Source organism: Ambystoma mexicanum, chromosome 10 (genome assembly GCF_040938575.1).
Source record: "Ambystoma mexicanum isolate Mex_15411 chromosome 10, UKY_AmexF1_1, whole genome shotgun sequence".
In the NCBI taxonomy this organism is placed as follows: Eukaryota; Metazoa; Chordata; class Amphibia; order Caudata; family Ambystomatidae; genus Ambystoma; species Ambystoma mexicanum.
Window position 1 is genome coordinate 1,398,531,454 of NC_090932.1, and position 24,623 is coordinate 1,398,556,076.

General features: G+C 45.2%; 1 protein-coding gene across 3 annotated transcripts in view; it reads right to left on the reverse strand.

Annotated features, from left to right (window-relative positions):
- Positions 1-24,623, reverse strand: part of UBE3B (ubiquitin protein ligase E3B) — a 2,019,282-nt gene that overhangs the window by 196,371 nt on the left and 1,798,288 nt on the right. For all 3 annotated transcript variants that reach the window (XM_069619417.1, XM_069619418.1, XM_069619419.1), the window contains exon 24: positions 279-337. In XM_069619417.1, the coding sequence (XP_069475518.1) occupies positions 279-337 (59 nt within the window). The remainder of the gene's footprint in view (positions 1-278; positions 338-24,623) is intronic.

Below are 24,623 nucleotides of genomic sequence, written 5' to 3' on the forward strand. Positions count from 1 at the left end.
TCCTAGTTTCTCACAGCGGCTGGACCAACCATGTCCCTCGCGCCTTGGTATCACCACATATCAGACCGGGGAGTTTAGGGCAACCAACACCATCCCTCAATATACCCTTCAGTAACTGCAGCCGAAACATCCCAGTAAGCACAAATGGACTTCAATCAATGAATTCTATACGAATACCTTTACACTCCTATTTTTGTTTACTATAAAGCACATGTAGGACTACGAACTGCAATATAATATTTAAGGTGGTAACCTCAGGATAATAACTATTTGCTTACTTATTTTCATTAGTGACAGCCATTGACTTGCCTCCGGGAATAAGTTCATGGCAAATGAGCTGTGGAGAGAAATAAGAAGGTTAGATCTGTGGCATATGTGGTACTGTTTGTGCAACCTTTGTTTTGCTACTGTCACCTTGTGGCAGGTCCAAAAACAAACATTTAATGTTTACTTGGTGCAGAGCCTCGTCATGCAGAGCATGCACATTGCCTTTGTTTGACAGATCCCCCCCCTCCTCCTGTGCGATTCTCATCAGATGTTGACATTGTCTAGATCACATATTATCCACATGGGACTTTGGGTGGAAGTTTACCATTGGTAATGTTAGGCAACGGGCTAAAAGTACCAGTTGTATTGTTTATTTACATAGTGCCTATACACAGGAAAGTGTTTCAAAGCACTCAAGGAGGGTGGAAACAAGGGGGAAAACAACAGTCGTTCAGAGCCCTTGAATTTCTGAGACGATCATAGTCTGCACAGGCAGAGTAAGTGCGTAAAATACATTTAACATTCAAGACACACAAAATAGGTCTGACTGTGATTCTGCAGTTTTACCAGTGCAAAAGGGTAGAAGACAGGGGAGAACAGACAGACGATCTTCGGGCACGTTGCATTTGGATCGTGCAAGTGCATAGACAGTAACAGGGGGGGAGGTCCAAGTGCACCCAGTCAGTGGAGACTGGGGTAAGTGCAGAGAGAGCCGCTCTATTGGGTTATTTTGAAGTGCCGTGAAAGGTGGATAGATGTAGGGCCCTGAGGTAAGTGCGAGAAAGAACTGGTGGGGGTGCCTGGGACTCATGAGACTCTGAGATCAGCAGGCAGCCAGTCAGCAAGCTGTAGGGAAGAGGAGGGAGAGATGGAGAGAGCAGAGAGCTGGGTTAGCAGGGTAGAGGGAGAGAGAAGGAAGAGAAGAGGAAGGTCTTGAGGAGTTATCAGAACTTAACAAGGTCAGGCTCAAGAGAGAGGGTGGAAGGGAGGCTATTCCAGAGGGCGGCACCTGCTGAGGATAAGGATCTACCTCCAAATCCCTGCTTGGAGAACCAGCTCACTCGCAGAATGTTAGAGGTAGATGATCAAAGGGCTAACGAGGGACAGTATTTAGGTAGGCAGAGTTGCAGGTAGGTAGGTCCCAGACCCCAGAAAGCCTTGTGAACAATGTGGTCTTGAACGTGATCCTTGCAGTCACGGGAGCCAGTGAAGGGATTTCAGTGCCGCAGAGATGCGGTCCCTGGGCTTGAGGCCAAGGAAAAGTCTTGCGTTTTTGTTCTGGATGAGTTGCAGCAGTCGCATGGCTGAAGAAGGTAGGTTGAGGAAGAGGCTGTTACAATAGTCCAGCCTAGAGAGAACCAAGGCCCTGGAGACAGTGAGCCACTGGGGGAAAGTGAGAAAAGGTAGAGTACCTCTGAGGAGGTGTAGCTGATAGTTAGACATTTTAGAGCTGTCAGAGATGTGAGAGGAGAAGGAGAGTGTGGAGTCGAAGATGACCCCAAGGTTTTTTGCCTCGGAGGTGGGTGCGTCAGCAAGGCAAGGGAGGCCGGTCAGAGTGGAAGTGGAAAAGCGGGAGCAGGGGTCCCAATGCGAACAATCTCAGTCTTACTGGCGTTGAGGCAGAGGTTGTTTGCAGCACACCATGACTGAATAGCAGACAGGCAGTCAGATATGAGCGAGGAGGAGGAAGCGGCTGAAGGATAGTTGCGTGTCGTCCGCGTAACACTGGAAGTTAGAGGTCAAAGTGGCAATCACACGTGCCAAGACAGCCATATAGACATTTAAGAACCAGTGGGAGAGGTTAGATCCCTGGGGAACGCCACAGGTTGAGAGAGCGATAGTCGAGAGAAAGGCTCCAAGTTCCACCTGGGATGGGTGGTCGAGAGTAAGGAGATTAAGCAGGCCAGAGCCTGACCTGTGATTCCCAGGGGGGTCATGGAGACGTGCGATCAGGACGATTTGGTTAACCGTGTCAAAGGCAGAGGAGAGGTCAAGAAGAATGAGGATAGAGGGAGTGTTAGTGTCAAGATTTGAGAGCAGATCTTCACAGGTGTTCACAAGAGCAGTTTCTGTGCCTCTGGATGCCCTAAAGCCATAATGATGGGCGTGGAAGCAACCAATAGATTCAGTATGGAGGGTCAGCTGAGTGGTGGCTAACTTGTCCAGGAGTTTGCCCAAGAAAGATTGATGTGAGACTGCACGTTATCCACACATTCAAGTGACATGAGAAGTGATTTTATTTTATTGATGAAATTAAGTTCGCAATTCACAATATTTTTTTGTTACTGTGCATTGGTTTTAAAAAAAAAACTTTTTCCAATACAATTGTTAGGCAGAATTATATGCAGTACCCTTTGGGAACACCACACACAATTAAGACTATAAGTGACCGTGCAAATTCACCTTTGGTACAAGCCTGTACTACACAGTTAAAGTGGTAGCGATGGCTGAGCAGCCAGACTTATCCCAAGAGTAAGTGAGCAGTATCAAATAGCTACACAAAGGACAGCAATTACTATGATTCAGGCAAACACTGACTCAAGGTTTTCAAGTAAAAGAATATACATTTATTTCACTCTTCAGTTGTATAACATTTCACTATTATAAGCAGTTTAAAAATCACACTCTTAATACACCACACAACTCCCAATAAGTTCCAGACAAGTTAAGCTCACAAAATGGAGTGGTAGCAAAATAGCACTCCAGCAATTTAAAAGGGAAAGACAAAGTTAACAGAAATTGAATCACAGCACCAGGTAAGTACTCAGGGCAATTGAACAAGAGAGACTACGATGATAGAATCAGGTAGAAAAGGCTTAGGGCCGAAGTCAATGGGTCAAAAGTCTTTTGCTCAACCTCACACAGTTCAGGGTAGTTCGCGGTAAAGTTTGTGCCACGGATTCCAGACGAAGTTGGTTGATAGAAAAGTTAGTTCAAAGAGAAGAGAAGGACAAGCCCTCGGTTTGGAGAAAGATTTCTAACACTTTCACTGTGGTTGAACGAAACGAGCAACCGGATTTGCACAGTACCTTAAAACGGAGAAAAAGTTGTAGCTAAGGCGGACGTTCCTGGTAGTTCCTGCAGGCTCACGGTTCCTGAAGCGACTGTCGGACTGACAAGAAGTAGGAAGACTGGGGGGTCCTGCACTACCCAGGGAAGAAACCAGCAGCAGAGCAAAGCAACAAATAAAAGGTACGCTCCTTAAAACCCAAGCAGGGTCCGACCTTCCTGGCTACCTGGCCCACTGTAGCTCTGTACAGCGAATTCGACCAGAGGAGGGACCTGGCTTGCAGTTTGGGTGAACTGGTTGGTCCCACCAGCTTAAGGGAAGAAATTTCCTGGAGGATCTTCTCTGTCGTCGGATTCTGAAGATTCGGACCTGCAGCAGGGCTTCACCGGGCGGTTCAGTCGTTGTAGGGGTCCTCATCCATCAGCTCCTCGTTGGTTCTTTCGTTCCAGTGGCAACTCTGTCTTTCCAGTCCCAGAGACCTGCTTTTTATGCAGTTTTCCCCCATTCATTCAGCCTGGCAGTCAATCACACAGCAGGGTGGCTGTCCTGGCAAGGACAGTCCCCCAGCCAATCAAACAGGAGTGTGACTTGGGTTACTAAGGGAACCCATGGCAAGGGTCCTAAAACCCCTCCCTCACATCCTGCCTAACCAGACTTTCAGGCGCCTTAAGAAGGGCTTCTGTGCAGAAGCCCGCGAAAAGACGGCAAACAAAGGGACCAAACCTGGTTTGGCGCATAGAGTAAAATATGGGAAAGACATTTACAAAAAGAAATGGCGAATAATCCCAGCCGGAACCGTAATAAAATATATATGGTCAGGGGGGTTCATGTTTGAGGCTAATAGAATAGCCTAAACAATACCATGGTTATTTAAGATAACCGCGGTATAAAAAAATAGGGTAGATACCACTGCCACCAGCCAAGTCTTAATGTAAAGGGAGCAAAACAATGCTCCAAGAGACACAGACAAAAAGGGATAAGAGTTAACCCTTTCCAATACTCCATGTAAGATGGGTTGTACTGGGTCTGAGGTTTAAAGTGACTATCATAAAGTTAATGGCAACTTTATCTTTTCTGGGGGACAGTAGTCAGCCCCAGAAAATGGAGTCGGTGGAAAGTCTCAAAGACAACCCTGTGTCACTGCACTCAAGGTGCTGTGTAACACACATGAAGAAATTATGCTATGGAGTAGTGAGGCTCCATTGCCCCAGATCACAGAAAAAGTAGAAATACACACAGCAAAACACATGTAATAGTGGGAAAAAGGCTCACACTCTTACCAGGTGAAAGAAATAAACCCTAGAAATCCAGCAAAGCTGCCGAGGGACTCATTAGGTAAGCGAAATTAGCCATTTATGAGAATTCTCCCTAACAACAATCAATAATAAAGACAGTGTAACAAAACACAGCATAGAAAAATTCAACATAAATTAAAAAATAACAAATCTATTTCATGAGTCCATTTGATAGACAGACAAAAATGTGATCTAAAAAATTACATGCATTTAAAAACAATGAAAACTTGTTACCCTGTAATAAGATATTCCATACAATCTCATCTGCCCTGCATAGGTCATACTATAAAAAATAAATCTACCAGCGCTCGCAATTAAAATCAGGGCAATGCATCACCAGATTCTTTAGAGATTCAATTACTAGTGTTTGTTTACAACCCCTGCATGATCTAGCAGCTCTCAAAATGCCTGACGTAGCACCTAAAACTTTGAGCGTAGGCAGTAAATATATATATATATATTATTTTTTTGTTTATTTGTTTTTGGTTTTACATAAAAAACCTTTACAAACAGAGTCATTATCTAAAATTAACAAATGAAAAAAGAAAGTTAAATACAATCAAAATAAAACATGAATAAGCTTACAGAAAATGATCCCGAACACCAAGGGTGACAAAGGAAGACAGTTCAAACTCGTCTATATTGCTCACTAGAAGTCCTATAGATGAATAATTCACAAGTATGGAACATTTTTCTAAAACTTGTACTATTGCAGCAGTGAGCATGATTTCTTGACCAGTGATCAGTCTATCCCAAAAGGAATCCTGTGATAAACTCTCCTCTCTAGTTACAAATCTCCCCAGTAACAACAGTCTTCTGTCCCAGGTACCTTCACACTCCAATAACAGATGTTTAAGTGATTGTAATTTCGGAGAGTCACAGTTCCTACAAAGTTTTTTTGCTTTATCACCCTGGTTTCTTCGGGCCAAAATTTCCCCCGTATAAGCTATATTCAATCTAAGTCTAAGAAAGTTATGTCTTATACTTTGTTCAGGGAATTTTCGGAGATAGCGTGGGAGAGTACCAAGCTTTCTATCTACCGTCAGAAAGAGATTTGGTGGATTAAGATTCCTTATTCCATCTATTGTTTGGATCCAATCAATCATTTCAAGATGTTTTTTGACTTTCATAGAGTTTTCAATGAGCGTTTCTGTTAAATCCAACCTGAGTAAGATACCTCTCACTTTTACCTCCAAACCAAGGAGTTGTTTCGACTTTGCTTTTTTAAGATGTTCGTTTACGTCGAAGTAAAGGGTGGTCGCAGTTGCTGTTATTATACTACGATAGAGAGACAGGAGTTTCCAGTCCGCTCGACAACCCAAGGAAATCAAACCCAATTAAAATCTCAAACTGACGAGTGGGGTACACATTGGAAGATGTAGAGATGTTTTCCACAGGAGGCCCTCTATTTTATTCAAATCATAGTTCCAGAGCAAAGGCTTCGCTTCAAGGCCATAGAGGAGAACCGGGACTGCTATACCTATATAGAATTTGATGAATGGAAGTATTGAGAATTTGCAAAATTTTCCATTCAAATTCTTCATCTGTGTAATAATTTTGGAGGTCTTTTCATAGATAACCGGTATCACCTTGTTCAGGGCTGGGGAAGCTAGAATTTCGTAGCCCAAATAGGAAAGCTCATCAACACGAGGAATTACCTTGCCATCCAAGATCCAGTTCCTGGAGGACAGATTTTTTGTAGGATGTTTGAATATGAAGATCTTGGACTTCAGTGGATTAATTATGAGTCCATTTAGTTTGGCATATTCGCTTAATTTGGACAAGAGCTGCTGCAGACCAATCGCTGAGCCATCCAATAGGACAAGGTCGTCCGCATAGGCCAACCAGTGTAGTCTTCTACCATTTATCCTAGGACAGGCCATAGATGCAGAGGCAAGGAAATCTCCGAGATCTGACAAGAATAAATTGAAAAATAAAGGTGCAACCAAACACCCTTGCCGTACTCCCTTGAGAACCTGTATTACCTCAGATATATTGCCGAGATCGTGTTCAGATGTATGTAATTTTAAGGTTTTGTAAATAAAGTTATAAAAAAAAAACTCACCCTAATGGTAGTGTTCTTATGTAGCTCTATGAGCATAGCCAAGAGGGGAGCTGGAATCCCCCAGCTATAGAGCTTCTGCCAAAGGAGGGATCTGTCCACTAGATCAAATGCTTTGGACAGATCAACCCAGGCCCCATATAACGGAATACCCTCTTTCTCATTAGATCTTTCGCTAAGTAAATTCAGGAAAAGTCTGTTTAGGCTGGTAGAGAGGCCTTTCCTGAAGCCCGTTTGATGCTGGGAGAGGATCTGCCTAGAGTCCACCCACACCGTATATTCTTTCAACAACAATCGCATAAAGAGTTTACTATCTATGTCCAGGAGGGTGATAGGTCAATAGCGTGCTCGGTTTAACCTATCGCCCCTCTTGAAGAATGGAATGATTAGTGCACTCTTCCACGATGGAGGGAAAACCCTGTTCTTAAGGATTTCCTGAAAAAGATGATACAGCAGCTTTGCCCATAATTTTGGCTGATTTTTTAACACCTGATAGGTTAGTCCATTAGGGCCAGCCGCCTTTGACGTAGAGGAAGATGCTAGGAGGTCCTCAATGTCTTGTTCATTGAATGTCAGGGACCAGCTAATATTAGGCGAGATGAAATCTCTGGATCCCGATAGTTCAAAGTCTTTGGACAGATAGTCTACCCATTTGTGGTCTGGGACCAGGTTGCCAAGGGAACTGTTATGGCCTGTCAAATTGGTTTAGTGCGGCCCAAAGATTTCTACAGTAGTTAGCATTGAGTAGATAGAGCATTCTCTCCCCATCTTCTTGCAATTTTTGATGTTTATGGTTCTTTGTCCAATTTCTATAGGTTTGTTTAGCCTTCTTAAGTTTTTGCATGCAAACAAGGGGGTCCTCAGCTCCCTTTTTTCTTATATGGCGGAGGATTTGTCGCAGGATTCTCTTCTTATTGTGTGTTTCTTCATCAAAGTGGTGGAGATGTATTTGTTTGCCTGCGGCCTTTACCTCGCTTGGAAGACAGATGAACCACACAAAGTTCCCGAATTTCTCCGGGTGAGATTCCTCTGACCACGTTGAAGATGGAACCGCTTCGAGAAGTTCATTCAACTTTTTCCCTCCGTGTTTGTATTTGACAACTCGCAGTTTACCCTTTAAGCCTTCAAGTTCCTGGGAGGTATATTGATTACAGGGTTTCTGTATTTCAGAGAACAGGAGTTCCAGACTTGCGTGGTGACTACCCCGTTCCCAGTTTAGAGTGAGGCTAGGGCAATGAACTGTGAGGCCCGAAGAAACAAAGATATAATCTAGAGTAGATTGAAGAGACCCTTGACGCCAAGTTGGTCCTACTATTTCCACACCCCTATTTTTCTCATAAATCACTTCAAAATCCCAAGATGAAAGAAAATCCCACCGGTATTTACCCTTCCGCAGCGTACTCGACTTGATTGCCCATTCCTTACACTCCCTGGGTTGATTTGATCTGTATTGAAATCCCCTGCTAAGATGATGTGGGCTCCCTCATAGCCTATCTTCACCGCAGTGAGTGTAGAATACAAAATTTCTATGAACTCTTGAAGGTTTGTGCTGGCTGGGTTCCAGTAGATATTAACAAGCACCAAAGTGGCACGGGGGACATCCAGTTCTATCTCTACTTTACAGGCTTGTATGCCCGCTGCATTATTGCACATGGGTACAATTTCTTTGATACTAGAGTTTTTGAGTGCTATTAATAGTCCTCCTGCCGGTCTCCCTTTCAGCTTTTGCGAGGCCCCGAGATTTAAGACTGTAAAACCCTCTATCTCAATAGGGTTAACGAGCCAGGTCTCCTGGAATAGCAGAATGTCATTATGTTCCAGTAGATCCTTTTTTAGTTTTTTTTTTCAAGAAGCTGGGACCTCTCGTGTTCCAGAAGACTAGTCTTAGACCCTTTTGTCTAAAGACTATTTTGCTCCTCGCCAATTTCAGAAAGATTTGGGAGATGATCTCGGGGAGTTTTGTTATAAGATTCTCATTTAGCTTAAACCCAGATGCCGTACTCCTTGATAGCTCTCTTGATGTTCCGGCAGCTCCTACAAAGTTAACTGCATCCTCCGACCCCGTTCTCTTTGTTTTAGGGTAGTTTCCGTGTCTGCCTTCCTCTTCTAATTCATATACCAGCAGGCCTGTTTTAGCCAACTCATTTTTGTTGTTGAAAAGAGCCTGTTGGGCTCTTCTTGAGTTTAGACCAATCTCCACATAAAATGTATCATCAATTGCCGGAAATTTGACGTACTCTATGTCTTCTGAAGCAAAGAGAAACAGATTATGTTTTTTCTTAAATTCCGACAATAGGACTGATCTGCAGAGTGATTTATTCTTATTATGTCTCTCAAGTCTGAACCAAGACTTCGGGATTGTAAAGTTGTCTGTCTCTGGTTCCACTTTTCTTGCAGCTATGTTATGATGAGTTCCATCTAGCTCCTCTCTTTCTCCGCCCTGGGGAAATGGCTCGAGATTTCTAGATTTCCCCGAGCCATTCCGACAGTCAGCTTCACTTGGCATAGGCCTTGGTAACACCTCATCTTGGGTATGTGGGTGAAAGGGGACCGTGGAAGGTATTGAGAAGGCTGGATTTGCCACTGGTTTTAAGAAGATTGAAGCCAATTTAAATTTGATGTTTGGAGTTTCTTGTGGGGTCTCCAAGCTGGTCTTGACTTTTTTCTCCTTTTGTATCCTGTTTTTTAAAAATATTGGGGCTATCTGATGTTTGTTTGGCGCAATTTTTGATTTTGATTGTCTAAAGCTGCGATCAGGGAAATTGTATGTTCAGTTTGCATACCAGTATTTGAGGTTTCCACCTTAGGGCCATTTGGGCCTTCATTACATCTTGCATGAGCCTTTTTTTCCCATTTTTCCCGGAAACATATCTGCTGATGATAGGTTTAGTAGAGTTTGAGCTCTGAGATGATTCTGTGGCTGAGGATGCGGCAGCAGTGATTTCAGATAATTTCTCACCAGATGGTATTGCCAAATATTTCAGGAATAGATTTGTTCCTGTTTTTTTTGGGGCTATATTTTTCTGGTTCTTTGTTTTTTTCAGAGTTTTTTCCAGCTGCGAGTGTGAAGTGATGTCCTTAGCACTGCCCCCTTTTTTCCGCTTTTGCCGCTTTCTTCTCTTGGAATTCTGGGAAGCCCCCAAACTCTGGTTTGCTTCACCTATCGAACAGTCGTGAGAGCTTTCGGCATTTGCTTTCAGTGGGCTCTCGAAAATCTCTTCTATTTCTTCAATGTCTACATTTGCCAGTCTTCTGAATTCCTCTAAGACTGAATCTGACAACGGGGTATCATCAAAACAATCAATAGGACCCTCTTCACTTGGAATCTGACTCTGGATTTTAAGATTTTGAATTTCCAAGGGGAGATTTTTTAAAAGCTCATGTATTGCAACATTACCCTTTGCCTTCTCCTTTAATAAAATGTGGATATGGGCAATGTCCAACCCTTGCTTAACTCCCTATATTTGTGATTCTTTTAGGGTCGGAATCAGAATAGTATTCATGATGTTATTCAGCGCTGTCATTGCTGATTCATTTTTTAAAACTTCATTAGAAAGTTCCAGCAGAAGACCTGCTTGAGTTTGTACTTCTGTTTTTAGGAGTTCAAACACTGAGACCAAAGAGTTAAAAACAAAACTCAAAGCTGCCAGTGTGCTTTCACTAGCTGAAGAGGGTCCGTCTAAAGAGGTGTATATGGGCCCTTCTTGTTGGTCCTGAGATGTGGGCGATCTTGCGCTTTTTTCTGGAATGATGTCCGATGGCAACGGGATGATCTGGGGACATTCTGTAGGAGAGGTTCTTTCATCGTCCTCTTGATTGTGATCAGAAAGCTGCCAAGTAATATCAGTTAAATCAGCTAGATCATTTGCGCTCTTATTCCTTTTTCTGAGAAAATGGTCATTGATTCTGCTCTGGATCTTTTCTGTCGTTAATGTGTATTCCAGCCCTCGTTTCCATCCCTTTTGAGTGAGGGAGCGATTCCCTCCATTATTTGCTGTCTGTGTGAATGGATGAGGGCGTGAGCAATCATTGGGGCTGGCAGAGATGGAACTGGATAATAAGCAGAGTATAATTAGATCGATTAGGTAGTAGTAGCACTTAAATGAGTTAATTTCGGTTATGGGCAGCGTAAATACAATGAGGTGTGATCGGCTGCAAGGTTACCTTATTGCCGTGGTAGTGCACCACAGTGCCAAACAGCCGCACAACAGCCAGCGCCCTTTACCCCACCGGGCTTAACGCCGCAAGGGTGGTCAGGCCGGCAGTTTATGCTGGAAGCTGGTCACGTGACCAGTCACGTGTTCCCTGCACGATCCGCCTCCTCCAGGAAGCGCGATCACATCCAATGAAACACACGAACAGCAAGAGCTCCGTGCAGCTCGCAATGAGGTAAAAGTTCAATATGTGCAGGTAGGAAGAACGTTCTGCTCACAAATGAATCCTCTGGAAAGTAGCAGTATCATATATACATATACATATATTACAGGGCCTACGGTAGCGGCCCTGTAGTTATGGTTAAGTTGCTTAACCCATAGGAAGAGCCCTTTTTGGGTGGCTTATAACTTTGGCGCCACTCAATGATACTGCATGACATTTTTGAATTTCATTCTAGACCTGATTCCAAATGGTTTTGGAAAGTGTGGTGCTGTTTTATCAAGAGGGAACAAAATTAGAGGGGGTCCCAAAATATTGTAAAGGCTTATACATGTAGTGCTATTTGATGAATCTGCTCAAAAATTGTCAAAAAGAAAAGATTTTAGATCTAGATATAAATGTTTTTACAAAGTTGGGTGGGATGTTGTCAAGAGGGGGCAAAATTAGAGGGGGGTCTCAAAATATTGTAAAGCCTTATAAATGTGGTGCCACTTGACGAATCTGCACAACAGTTTCCAAAACGATTTTAGATCTACATATACATGCTCTTGCAAAGTTTGGTGGGATTCTGTCAAGAGGGGGCTAAATTCAATTGGAGGGGGTCTCAACATTTTAGATGGCTTATAACTGTTGCCGTTTGAGGAATGTGGACAAATGTTTCCAGAAAGATTAGAGACACAACCTTGAATGTCTGTGCAAAGTCTGAATGGATTCTGTCAACTGGGGGCTAAGTTATATGACTATTGTATGTACTGTGAGAAACCTGAGGCGTTTCTGCCAGGCTATTCTCGGGGATCCCTGACTCAGGTGGCCAGGGAAGGGCCATTGCTCTTGGATCCCAACCCTGGGGGTGGACGAGCGAGGGAGGATCACCTGGGTGGGGGAGCCTGGATTATGCTTGGGAGAATGCCCCAGGTGAGACGCCGTATTCTACCAGGGACTAAGTCCCTGAGGCCTTTTTTGGGTATTCCACATCTACCTCCCTTCAATCCAAAGAAGCTCCTTTAATAAAATCCAACAATCCCTACACCTCTGGTAAACCAACTAGGAGCCCAAACCCTGTCACACTCAAAAACCACAATTCAAATAATTCTCGTTTTCCACCCAAATACTCCCCATCCTTGTTCTGCACGTCCTTCTGATTATTCTTTCCCGAAACCCAAGTATACTGCATTGAAAAAAATACCAATCACACAATCCGCCCTGTTCAGATCACGATAAAAACTCTGGTCATTTTCATTCATTCTACAACCCCTACCAATCTCACTCTTCCGAATTTCCCCAACCTCGTAGGATGAGGACTATAATCCCATACAAAACCTGTTCTCCATCCTACCCTGTAGTATACTCTGAAACAAACACACACACACACACCCCACCCCCCGTTCCGATCAAGACCTGTGAAACCTCCGCAGACGGAAACAAAAGGCTGCGAACAAGAGCCTGTGTGTGTTGCAGCAGATGTGCATGATACACAAGACCCTCCTGTGCTGATTACCAAGCCGGGACGAGTCGCTGGTCTCGGTGGTACTAACTTTGACTCCAAATAGAAGGAAGGCCAAGCGGTTCAACGAAAAGTAGCAAACGGCTGATTTGAACTTTGAAAGGTTTAAAGAAATTATTGATGGAAGTGCCCACAACAGAGGCTTCCGGAACCGCGTGGGTGCTCACACAGGAAACTCTGGGCGATTACCCGATGGTAGAGACTACTGTAACCAGAAGGCCTTGGGAAGAGGCGAAGAGAGGCCAAAGTGGTCATACAGGGGTCTTGTAAAATACTCTGTACCGTCGAAAGTCTTTGACCGACAGATGATTGTGAAAGAAAGGGAGAGGAATCTTGCTTGGTAAAATTAGCGCATTAACAGTATGTTACAAAGGTTTGCAGAAGTTAACCCGGCAGAGTGATGCTAACAAGAACGGACAAAGTCTGAAGTCCCATGAACAGTGTGTTGACAACAAGTGAACCCGACCAAGGGATGTCCACAGTGAACTGTTTGGGCGAAAGTTGGCAAGAGTGAATCCGGCAGAGGGAGGCCAACAAAAAGGGGTGAAGCCTGAACTGTTTAACGAGACAATATGTTTTGTGAATACAAGAGATTGTAAGACCAGGGGAAGTGGATTTCCCCCCTCCCCCGTCCACTCCTTGGCATTGGGGATCCGTGCCCAGCAGAGGGAGAACCCGAAAGAAAAGCCATTGTGAACCCGAAGGAGGGAGTCTGGCATTTTAAAAGGAGTCCGAACCCGAAAGAGGGAGATCCAAGGGTGGAAAGTCATCACCCAAAGTTCATTGTGAAAGGAACTGTTTAATTGACTTGTTTAATACGACTTGTGAGGGGTCTGCGCCCGGAAGAGGGAGACAGAGGGGTGAAGCCTCCACCCAGTATATGTGGAACCTTGTGTATATGAGGAACCTTGTGTTTGTTTGTTGAAAATATCAGGCCCTCAAAGGCAAGAGACTTTTGTTGAAAGAACCTGAATGCTGTAACAGAACTGTCAGCTCATGCTGGTAAAGCTCGAGTGTGTGCTTTGCTCAGGAGATCTGCCTTGCTCCGTGCTCAAAACGTGGGGAAGGGAGACCCCTGGCAATCACACCCTGACTTATTATTTGTGAACACTTTTTTTATTGAAAACCCTATCCCACACTCTTTTCTGTAATTAGTGGTAAGGATTTGGCAATCGTTTTTATTTTAGTATAGGCCCTTTACTTTGACAAAACACCAAAAGGGATACCTTATTTTTTATTTGATGGTCGAAGATTGCTCCCATTTTAGATTTAGGTTAGGAGTTTTTCCACCCTGCATTGACAGTTTAATAAACACACTTGAACTGTGATCACTTGTGCCCGTCTTCACTGTTGCCACCATGATTTTCTTACAGTACGTACATTTGGACAATTTTGAAAAAATAAAACATGGGCGCATTTCCAGCAAAGTCATATAAGGAGCATTGGCAAGGACCGGAAAGCATGGTTTTGCAAATGTGTTCTTGATTTATTTTTTGCCAAGTGTCATAATGTAGGTATGTTAGGGAGAATTCTCTGTAAAGGCTAATTTCCCAAACCTAGTGTGTCCCCCAGAAGCTCTGCTGGATTTTTGGGGTTTATTTTTTTCTCCTGCTAAGAGTGAGACTCTTTTACTCCCACTCTTAGACATGATTTGAGGTGTTCCTTTATCTGTCCATGTGTTTTATGGGCTATGGGGTCTTTTACTCCATAGGGTCTCATGCGTTTTTGATGTGGGTTACACAGCACCCTCCGTGCCGTAACCCAGGGGTGTTCTAGCGACCCCCCAACCTAGACTCCATACCCTGGGACTGACTACTGTCTCCCAGGGCATGTAAAGTCACCATTGGCTTTACTAGTCCCAAATTATGAACAGAAACCAGTACAAACCATCATATTGTGGACGTACCGGTCGGGGCAATTCGATTGCCCCGGGGTCTGTTGTTCGAGGGGGCACGTCTCCGTCCCCCCTGATCGAGTTTTGGCTGGTGGCAGTGGATACTACTTTTTATATTCGACCGCAAATATATCTCTATGGGATTTTCCCATTGTTCGAGGCTACCAACTTTAATTATTTAATTCTTATAACCTCGAACATACCGCCGGTTTATTTATTTAATATTAATTCACCGGTTGGTATTTTTTGCCAGAACTCGATTCTAAAATGGCGTTTGTGTTCTCTTCTGTGACTCCAACCCAAGTCGAGCCCTTTGTTCCACTTTTTGGCGGGCTTCTCCACAGAAGCCTCCAAAAGTGGTGCCACTCTGTCTGGGTACCACAGGGGGTGTGGGAGGGGGTTTAGGCACCCTGGACTGAGTTACCTTGGTAACTCAAGTCGCACTCTTGTGTGATTGGCCCAAGTGATAAGCCGGCCGGCTCACCTCTTAGCATGTTTGATTGACAGCTAGGCTGAGTGAATGGGTGTTTTCTGCATAAAAGCAGGGCTTTGGGGACTGGAACTTCAGAAGTCACCACAGGACCTAAAGAATCCGAGGAGGGAGAAGCCAAGCCGACCTGCAACGACGACACCACCGGTGGAGCCCTGCTGAACCGTCTCACCACTTTTCCCGACGACAGAGGAGATCTCCAGTCCAGAGAGTCTTCTTCCTTTGACTGGTGTGGATAACCAGTTTCGCCTTCTTTTCACCTTCCTGGAGCATCTCGTGGCCGCCTTGCCTGTGCCAAGCACCCCGGCAACCGGAATACCACGGTTTACCACTACCGCGAAGAGAAAGGTAGTTCCTTTTAACCGGAGAACTCCGCGGCTGGTTTCTTCCCTGGCAGTGCAACGACCTTCATCTTTCCTCCACGGTGAGACCTCTTCTTCCTCTGGACGAAACACCGACTTGCAACTGCTGCCAGGAACAACTGCCCCCGCTGGAGCTTCCTTCACACTTAAGGTACTGTGTCCCGCCTGGTTTCCCTTGCGACAGATCGTTCGGGGTGACAGTAAAGCCTCGACTTTCTAACCTGGGCTGGCCTGGGGCAACCTAGCTAACGTTTCCTGACTTAAATTTCATCCTTTTTGTGTGAACTATCTACAAAAAGACTCTTTGGGCATAACCCCCTGGTGAACCTGGACCCCTTCTGCTTGCTCTCTCCAAGAGTGGGCCTTGCAATTGACTTCCTTGCTCTCCAGTAGAACTCTGCCTATACTGCCTTACTGTGGTTCTTTGAAAAAGTATTGAAACTTGTGTGCTTCTTTAACTCTGCCTTTTTCCCTCCCTTTCTTTACAACTTATTAGAGTGTGATCTTATGTTAAGCGCTCACCTCTGTCTGAAAATAAGTGGTGTTTCTCACTAAGACTTGTCTAATAAGTGAATAGGGTTGTATATTTATATGATAGTGACTGTGTTAAATTTACTTACCTCGTTTTTGCTAGTGTAAATCACAAGTGTGTTTTTAAATAAATAATTATATACTTTTACACCAAAGCTCTGGTCAGTGTTTGTTTGTGCTACTGTGTCTCTGTACCTATTGTGTATACTCTGCATACTGCCTAACTCTTCTTGAGGGACGTCTGACTGCTCAGCCACAGCTACCAAGTGAATCTGTGTGGTACAGACTGCTACCAAGTGGGTTTACTGCCAAACACCTGTAGTCTTAAATCTCTTGCAGTGGTCCCTAAGGGAACTGCACAGGTTTCTGCCTAACAAGGTACAAAAAATAGTGATATACCTTTGGTGACTGAGGTATAGCCTGTTGCCATGGGCAGTGGTCAGAGTCATGGCATAAGGTTTTGACTCGGACAATCTGGCCCCGGACAATCTGGCTACTGGCCATGACCATGAGGGACAACCAATGGGGATTAATTGCCATGTTCCCCAGAGTCCGGCTATGTGGTAAAGATTTTTGAAATTGGGATAGGATTGAAAGGGAAAAAATGTGCTTGTGTTAACATGGTCATAGGGTTCTCTCTTCACCTTCTGCAGGCCGCCATGGGAAGAGGTGCTCTGTACGGAGCCCCGCCTTCCCTTTCCATGGTGGCCATCTTGGAAAAGGATTTTCCTTCCTACAGTTGGGCGCATACCAGGGCAGGACGAAAAATCCTTTTTTTTAGCACCCCGGGTTACCGCTTTGGCCACCCTGGGTGCTAATGGCCTTTATCCCCCATTGCAGGGGCTGGAACAGGGGATACCGGTCCGGAGCCCTCGTTATCCACCCTCGATTCACTTGGTACGATAACTTGGGCCGGTCGGGCTGTTATCCCATGTTCCAGTGCCTGGAACGAGGGATGAACGCCACATTATGCTCATTAGCATAACACAAAATGCTAGTGGAAATGTTGGAAAATCTTATTGAGTCTGTGTACTTCACTGAGAAATGTAAAGTAGATGGAGACTAAGATTTTTTTTAGTTCTATTTTTTTTTTACTGTGAAAGGTGGTTCCCAAAGGAACCTTTTTTTGTTTGTTTTGTGATTTTCGTTGGCAGGAGAGGTTAGAACGTAAGGTAGGGAGGGAAATGAGAGAAGAGGCAACAAACACTAATATGGAGAAGCAGGTTGTATGGGGAAGATGTTGCGCGTGTGTTACATCTAAGGTAAGGGGTGTTTCTCATGCTCCTTGATTAAAGCTTCAAAAGCACCTCGAAATTGCCCCCTCTCTGCAGAGTGGTGTGTTGCAGTGCATACAGAGGACTGTTGTCTTCGGATTTTGTGTCCCACAGAAGTAGGCTGTGTGGTTACAGTACTGGTTGAGGAAGACGAGGTGGAGGAAGACAGCCTACTTACTAAAAAAGGAACAGCCTTTCTGAGAGAATTGCAGTGGTTGGATTTGGTGTGGAGGCGCATGGAGGTGGTCCCATAGGAGTACTGTCCAGGTAGTCCACGACTGAGTACAACGTTCAGCACATTTCACTTAGGTATATTTAGCCTTTGGTACATTCCCAACAGTGTAAAGAACTGCCACACCCATGATTCTCTCTTTGTGCTAGAGGTAGGCACTTCCTCTACATCATCTTCTTGGTCTTCTTCATTGTCTTTGGAAGTACTGCACTTTTTTGTTGTGTAAGTCCTCCAGCTGATGGTGGTGATGGTGGCGCTTGGGGAGGAAGGATGGCAAAAGCTGATGCCATTTTTAAGACAGATAGCAGCTTTGCAAATATTCTTCCAAGTATGTGTTCTGTACTAGATTGTTAATGGATAATTAGTAAGAATAGGTGTAGGAGCTGTGCAAGGGGAACATTGTAAAATGGAAAGTTCCTAGATCAGTAGAAAATGCAGTTCCGAGCTGTCCGCGAAGCACAGACCCGATCATGAAGTGAGGATGCGAACACGTCATCATGCCGCGAGAGTTCGGTTATGTTAAACTGTCAAGAAAGTCTGCGATGACGTCAGATGTTTGCGGACGTCGACGGATGCAAAAACAGTGGAAAAAGTTGCATAGTAGTGTTAGAAATTATGCTACAAGGTGGGAAATGGCAGAGTTTTAAGGTGAAACTTTGTAAATTGGACAAAAATGTTGCTATATTGAGGTAAGTATGATATTAGTAAGTTGTAGGAAATTTGCATGCACTGGTAAAACCCCCTGAAATTCACTGAAGGAACTTTGTTAAAGGGACTTTATGGTTAAGTTGCACTAATAAAAACCTATGAAATTCAATGAAAAGAAATGTGTTAAAGTGACGTTATGGTTACAAGTAAAACCGAAAACACCCAGAACTTCGCCAGTTATGGTAAGCTTAGCAACCATAACTCGCACCACCACCGTGCACTGCTAAGACTAACAACCAGGACATCAAAAATGACATCAGAAATGTCATTGATGACATCACTGATGACATTACATATGAAATAAATTTTGATGAAAAGTCCCTATAAGGGGTTGGGTTTATAATGTTGGTAACAAGACGTCAGGGGTAATCAGGAGACCTATTATGAACTACTTAATCTACTAAAGAATGTACTCATCTAAACAAAACATTATAGTGGCGTGTTTTTGTTAATACAGGAACCTAATTTTACATAAACACAGGCAATGGCTGCAGCATGCACCATAGAAGTACAATATTTATAATCTTGTAATTTTGGATAGTAAAACAATGAATGCTTCCTTATCAAAGTTTTGAGTAATGTTAAACATGTAATAACTAGCTAACAATTCAATACTTACTACACACTTGTGCTAGTACAAACATACATATGAAGACCAACAACGCATGCAAATCAGAGGCACGTACAGGGAAACTACAGTAACGAAGAAAGAAACAGCATCACCAGAAAATGTTAATAACATTAAAGTTCATGTACACAAATGAATTGTGTGTTTGAGGCCTTCTTATTGCCCCATGTATGCGCACCATGAGCTGAGACCAAACCCCAAGGAAAGTACTTTAAGAACATACGACAATGTTAACGTCTAGCTATATAGCACCTTTTGAATTTTAATATTCTGACTGTCAGCGAACAAAACCACCTGGCCATCAGGGAACAACAACAAGTGGCCCCGATATGTGATGTCATCAGTGATGTCCTAGGTGTTAGTCTTAGCAGTGCACTGTGGTGGCGTTAGTTATGGTTGCTTAGCTTACCATAACTGGTGAATTTCTGGGGTTTTTCAGTTTTACTTGTAACTATAACGTCCCTTTAAGAGTGTTTTCATTGAATATATATATATATATATATATATACACGTATATATAGATATATATATATATATATATGGGATACATTACTCACCGTAATCGTATTTCTGATGCTTGTATCTGCTTAGATTCACATGCTGTGCATAGGCCGACATCTAGTGGAAGCTGCAGTGTATTACAGTTTGTTTTTCAAACTCGAAAATGGGCGTCGACACAGGGCGTGCCTGTAATACTATTCCTAGTGTGACGTCCACTGTACCCAAGATCCCTCACACGTCTAGGATCCTCAGATTGTATTTTTTCTGACATGAGGTAGCATGAGGAATAGCGCGAGTACAGGTAATCCAAGCAGATAGATAGAAAGGTAAGACTACAAGCAATCATGCGCCTTCTCTCAGAGGGGAGGAAGGGTGGGTCGCATGTGAATCTAAGCAGATACAAGCATCAGAAATACGATTATGGTGAGTAGTGTATCCCTTCTGAGGCTTGTTGAATCTGCTTAGATCACATGCTGTGCATAGATTAGCGAGCAGTACCTGAAGAAGGAGGTGGGATGTGAGAAGGGTCATGAGCAAATAAGTAACTTAGAACCGCTTGTCCCACTTGTGTATCTGCTTTGGAATGGGTGTCAATGCAGTAATGCTGAGTAAAAGTGTGAATAGAGCTCCAAGTAGCTGCTTTGCAAATGGTGTCAAGGGGTACATTTGCAATGAAAGCCAGAGTGGCCCCAATGCCTCTCGTAGAGTGGGCTCTTGGCGTGAAAGGCAGAGTCTTTTCAGAGAGTGAGTAACACAGCTGGATACAGTTAATAATCCACTTCGAGATGGCACCTTTAGAGACGCGATCCCTCTCTCTGCCTGTAGCTACGGAGACAAACAGCTGATCTGTTTTCCTTAGCGGTCTGGTTTTATTTACATAGTAGAGGACCGCCCTACGCACATCTAGGGTGTGTAGTTTCACCTCAGCCGAGCTTTGAGGGTCCTGGAAGAAAGCCGGAAGCTCGATGGACTGGTTTACATGGAATTTAGATATAAACTTAGGTGAGAACCTAGGGTGTGCGTAAAACCAGTTTGTATTTATGGACAGTAAAGAAGGGATCCTGCACTGACAGAGCCTGAATTTCACTGACCCTTCTTATAGAAGTAATAGCTACTAAGAAGGCCGTTTTATAAGTCAGGTGTTTGAGACTGCTTTTATGCATGGGCTCGAAAGGGGGGCCCATGAGCTTAGATAGCACCACATTAAGGTCCCACCCTGGTGGTGGGTTTGAAATACGAGGGTGAAGTCTCTTTACTCCTTCCATGAAGGCTTTAACTACTGGTACTTTCAACCACGAGACCTTGTTATGGGAAGTGGTGTATGCCGACAGGGCTGCCAGGTGTACTTTCAGTGAGTTAAAAACCAGTCCTGCATCCAGCAGGTGGAGCATGTATGTAACAATAGTGGAAGGAGTGCAATCAACTGGGTTGATTTGTTTACTCTGGCACCAGATAACGAATCTCTTCCACTTGTCAAAGTAGCAGTGCCTTGTGTTTGGTTTCCTAGATTTCTTTAGGATGTCCATACACCTCTGTGGTAAATTGAGATGTCCAAACTCTATGACCTCAGGAGCCATGCTGCCAGGTTCATTCAGTTGGGTTGCTGATGCACTGTTTGACCTTGGTGCTGGGACAGTAGGTTGTACCAGGCCGGATTTTTGATGGGCTCGCACACCACCATCCTGCGTAAGTGTGGGAACCACAGTTGTCTTGCCCACATTGGAGCAACTAGGACGAGCGTCATCGACTCTCTGTTCATCTTGTTGACCACCTTCCCGATGAGAGGAGTCGGTGGAAAAGCGTGCGCAAACATCCCTGACCAGTTCATCCACAGTGCGTTCCCCTGGGAGTCTGGTTGGGGGAACCTGGATGCAAATCCTGGGCATTGTCTGTTTTAGCTTGTGGCGAATAAGTCTATAGTGGGGAAACCCCACTGAGAGAAGATATCTTCTACGACCTCTCTGTGTAGAACCCATTCGTGTTCCTCTGGGAGGGAGTCTCTGCTCAGAGCATCCGCTAGGGAATTGAGCTCCCCTGGAACATGTTGTGATGACAGAAAGATGTTCCGTCTGAGTGCCCATATCCAGATTTTCTGGGCAAGCTTGGACAGATTTGGCGAACGAGTCCCTCCTTGCTTGTTCAGGTAGAACATGGCTGTCGTGCTGTCCGTCCGGATTTGCACTGACAGGTTTAGTAGGTAGGGCTTGAACGCTTGAAGCGCTCTGAATACTGCTAGAAGCTCTAGCAGGTTGATGTGGTTCTTGGCCACTGAGGGAGACCAGAGACCCTGAGCTGTGTGGTGGAGATGGTGAGCTCCCCACCCCGTCAGGCATGCATCGGTAGTGACTACTGCCTGTACTTCGGGATCGTAAAAGGATTTCCCCTGTGCAAGATTCTCTCTTGTCCACCAGTGAAGGCTTTGTACCAGTGTTGGCGAAACGACCACTAGATCGTCCCACTGACCACTTGCCTGAGACCACTGTTTCGCCAACCATTCCTGCATGGGACGCATGCGCAGGCGCGCGTGGGGGACCAGGTAAATACATGACACCATCATGCCCAGCAAACGCATTGCTTTGCGTACCATTATTTGGTGACCGGACTGATATTGCGGAATTTGCAGTAGTATATTCCGAATTCTTTCCTCTGAAGGAAATGTCAACCCCTCTAGAGTATCTAGGATTGCTCCAAGGAACTGTTTGGAGGTGCTTGGCACCAGGCTTGACTTTTTCTCATTGATTGAGAAGCCTAATTCGTGGAGGAGGTCGATAGTCCTTTAAATGTTTGTCCTGCAAATTACTGGGGTTTCCCCTGTTATGAGCCAGTCGTCCAGATAAGGGTACACCGGGATTGCCTCCCTGGGTAGGTGTGCAGCCGCCACCGCCAGTACCTTGGTGAATACCCTTGGTTCCGAAGCTATCCCGAAGGGCAGTACCTTGAACTGGTAGTGCCGACTGGCCACCTTGAAGCTCAAGTACCATCTATGCGCTGGGAACATGGAAATATGAAAATAGGCATCTTTCATATCCAAGGTTGCCATGTAATCCCCCTTTTTTAGGAGGGGGATTACCTCTTGTAGCATAGTCATTCGGAACTTTTGGGGCTTGACATACTTGTTGGCAGGCCATAAATCCAATACTGGGCGCATTGTCAAATCTTTTTTTGGCACAAGGAAGTAAGTTGAATAAATACCCTTGTTTACCTGGTGTCCCGGGACGAGTTCTATCGCGTCCTTTGCTAGCAGATTGGCGATCTCCTCGAGGAGAATCTTCTGATGTTCTAAAGAGTGTACTCTTTGTCGTGGAGGATGGTTCCGGGGACGCTGCAGTAGTTCTATACAGTACCCTGCGGATACTGTTGACAGCACCCATCTGTCTGATGTGATCCCATCCCAAGCCTGGGTGAAGTTGGAAATGCGTCCCCCTACTGGGGTTGCGTGATAAGGGACCCTGAACTGAAAGTCACTGCTTTGGTGGAGGCGTGCCACCTCCTCTACTGGGGCTGCCTCTGCCTTTACCACGTCCTCTCCTATTACCCCTGCCGTAACCCTGGGTAGACTGTTAGCTGTTGTTGTTCCACTGTGAACCCTGCCCCTGGGAATAGTTTGATCCTCTCTGGGAATTTTGGCTGAGTGGGCGACAAAAATTTCCATTCCCTCTCTGGTTAGGGGGTTTATTGGTTAGTTGGCCAAGGGACTTGAGTGTCTCATATTCGTCCTTGGCATTCTTCATCGCGTCCTTGACCGCCTTACCAAACAACAGATCGGCTTCCACCGGTTTGTCCAACAATGATGCCTGGGTTTCTGCCTTAAAACCAGACTGCCGTAACCACGCATGTCTCTTGATAACAGTACCTTCTGCTATCAATCTGCCTGCGTTGTCCGCGGCGTCAAAAGTTGCTTTTAAAATGCAACCAGACACGGCTCTACCCTCTGCTGAAATTTGTGCTAACTGGCCCTTTAAGGGTTCAGGTGCAGAGGCTATGAGTGCCGCGACTTCTTCCCACTGATGGCAGTTGTAGCTGGCCAACAGGGTGGTAGAGTTTGCAATCCTTGCCTGATAGGCGGACGTTGAGGCTACTTTCCTGCCGAAACCATATAGTTTTTTGCTCTCCTTGTCTGGAGGAGCTTCGGACGATGACGAGGGTGTTCCAGCCCTCTTACGAGTGTTAGTGACAACCAGGGAGTCTGGCTTCAGATGTCCTCTTATATAGAGAGGGTCAGACTGGGCTGCCCTGAAAAGTTTTTCAACTCTGGGATTGACTGCTCTGGTGAGGTTCGGGTTCACCAGGGACGGGTCTATTCTTCGCTGAATAGACTTAAGGATAGGGATGGTCTGAGCAACAGGCCTTCTTTCTCCCACTAACTCCTCGGCGAAGTCCCTCTCCTCCTGGACATCGTGGGTGTCAATATGGAAATGTTCTGCTGCTCGTGCGAGAACCTCGTTCAGGAGGGGTTGGTTATCGACAGGGGAGTCAGTAACCGGGGCTTCCTTCTCTACCGGGGAATCTACTCTGTAGGTTTAAGGGTCTTCCTCTTCCACTTCTTGGTCCTCATCATCCCCATAGTAGCCCGTCCCGGTTTGCTCTTCTACCATGCCAAATTCTTGGTCCTCACCAAAGGAAGTCTCTCCTTGATACTGTGAGTATGGCCGTGAATATGGTTGTACATCGAAGGGGTCCGAAGACCTCATAGGTGTCTCAAACCGGGGCTTCTTACTCGGGGGGATAGGATCCTTAGAGCCTGAGGGTGTAGACCCTTGTGGATTATATGAAAGGAAATGGTCTGGATTTTTATCATAAAAGTCTGCCAAAGAAGCCATCCTTGACATGACCCTATCTATGTCATCACTCGACCATTCTTTGGAACTGGGAATGACTCTCTCAGAAAGTCTAGGAGACTTATCCTGAGTAGACTTACTGGTTTTAGAAATAGCAGCAGACTTGGGCTTGTCTGTCTGTTTAAGAGGAGTTGAGTGTTTTACAGGTGTGGAAGAGTGCAGTGACTGCTTCTTCTGCTGTTTTCCCCCCCTCCCCGTGAGTGGAAGAGTGTTTTCCCTGTCCCTTTGTGGTCCCGGAGGTTTTCGCCGCCTGGCGTCGAGGATCGGGGGTAGAGTCCCTGTCCTTCGAACGTGGGGGCGCGCTGATCTTGTCTGCGGGCTCGGACTCCTGGAGAGCGGCCTGGGGGTGGAAGTCGTCTTCGTCCTCCGACGATCGAACTTCCGTAATCTTAGGGAGCGAGGCACTCTTGGCAAGAGTGGATGATTGCCTGGAGTCATGCGGCGAGCTCGAACGAGAACGCCCAGAGGACACCGATTCGGACCGTTCTCTATGTGCCTCTTTCCGAGAACTCGACGTCGTCGAGTCTCGGTTGGACTTCGTGTGTTTTGTGTGAGTGGTGTGTGAAGCGCTTGTGTCGCCGGGGGTCTTCCCCATAGCCGCCCTGTCGGACGACCTTCTGAGGTCGGGGACTTGCGCTCGGCTGTCTTTAGAC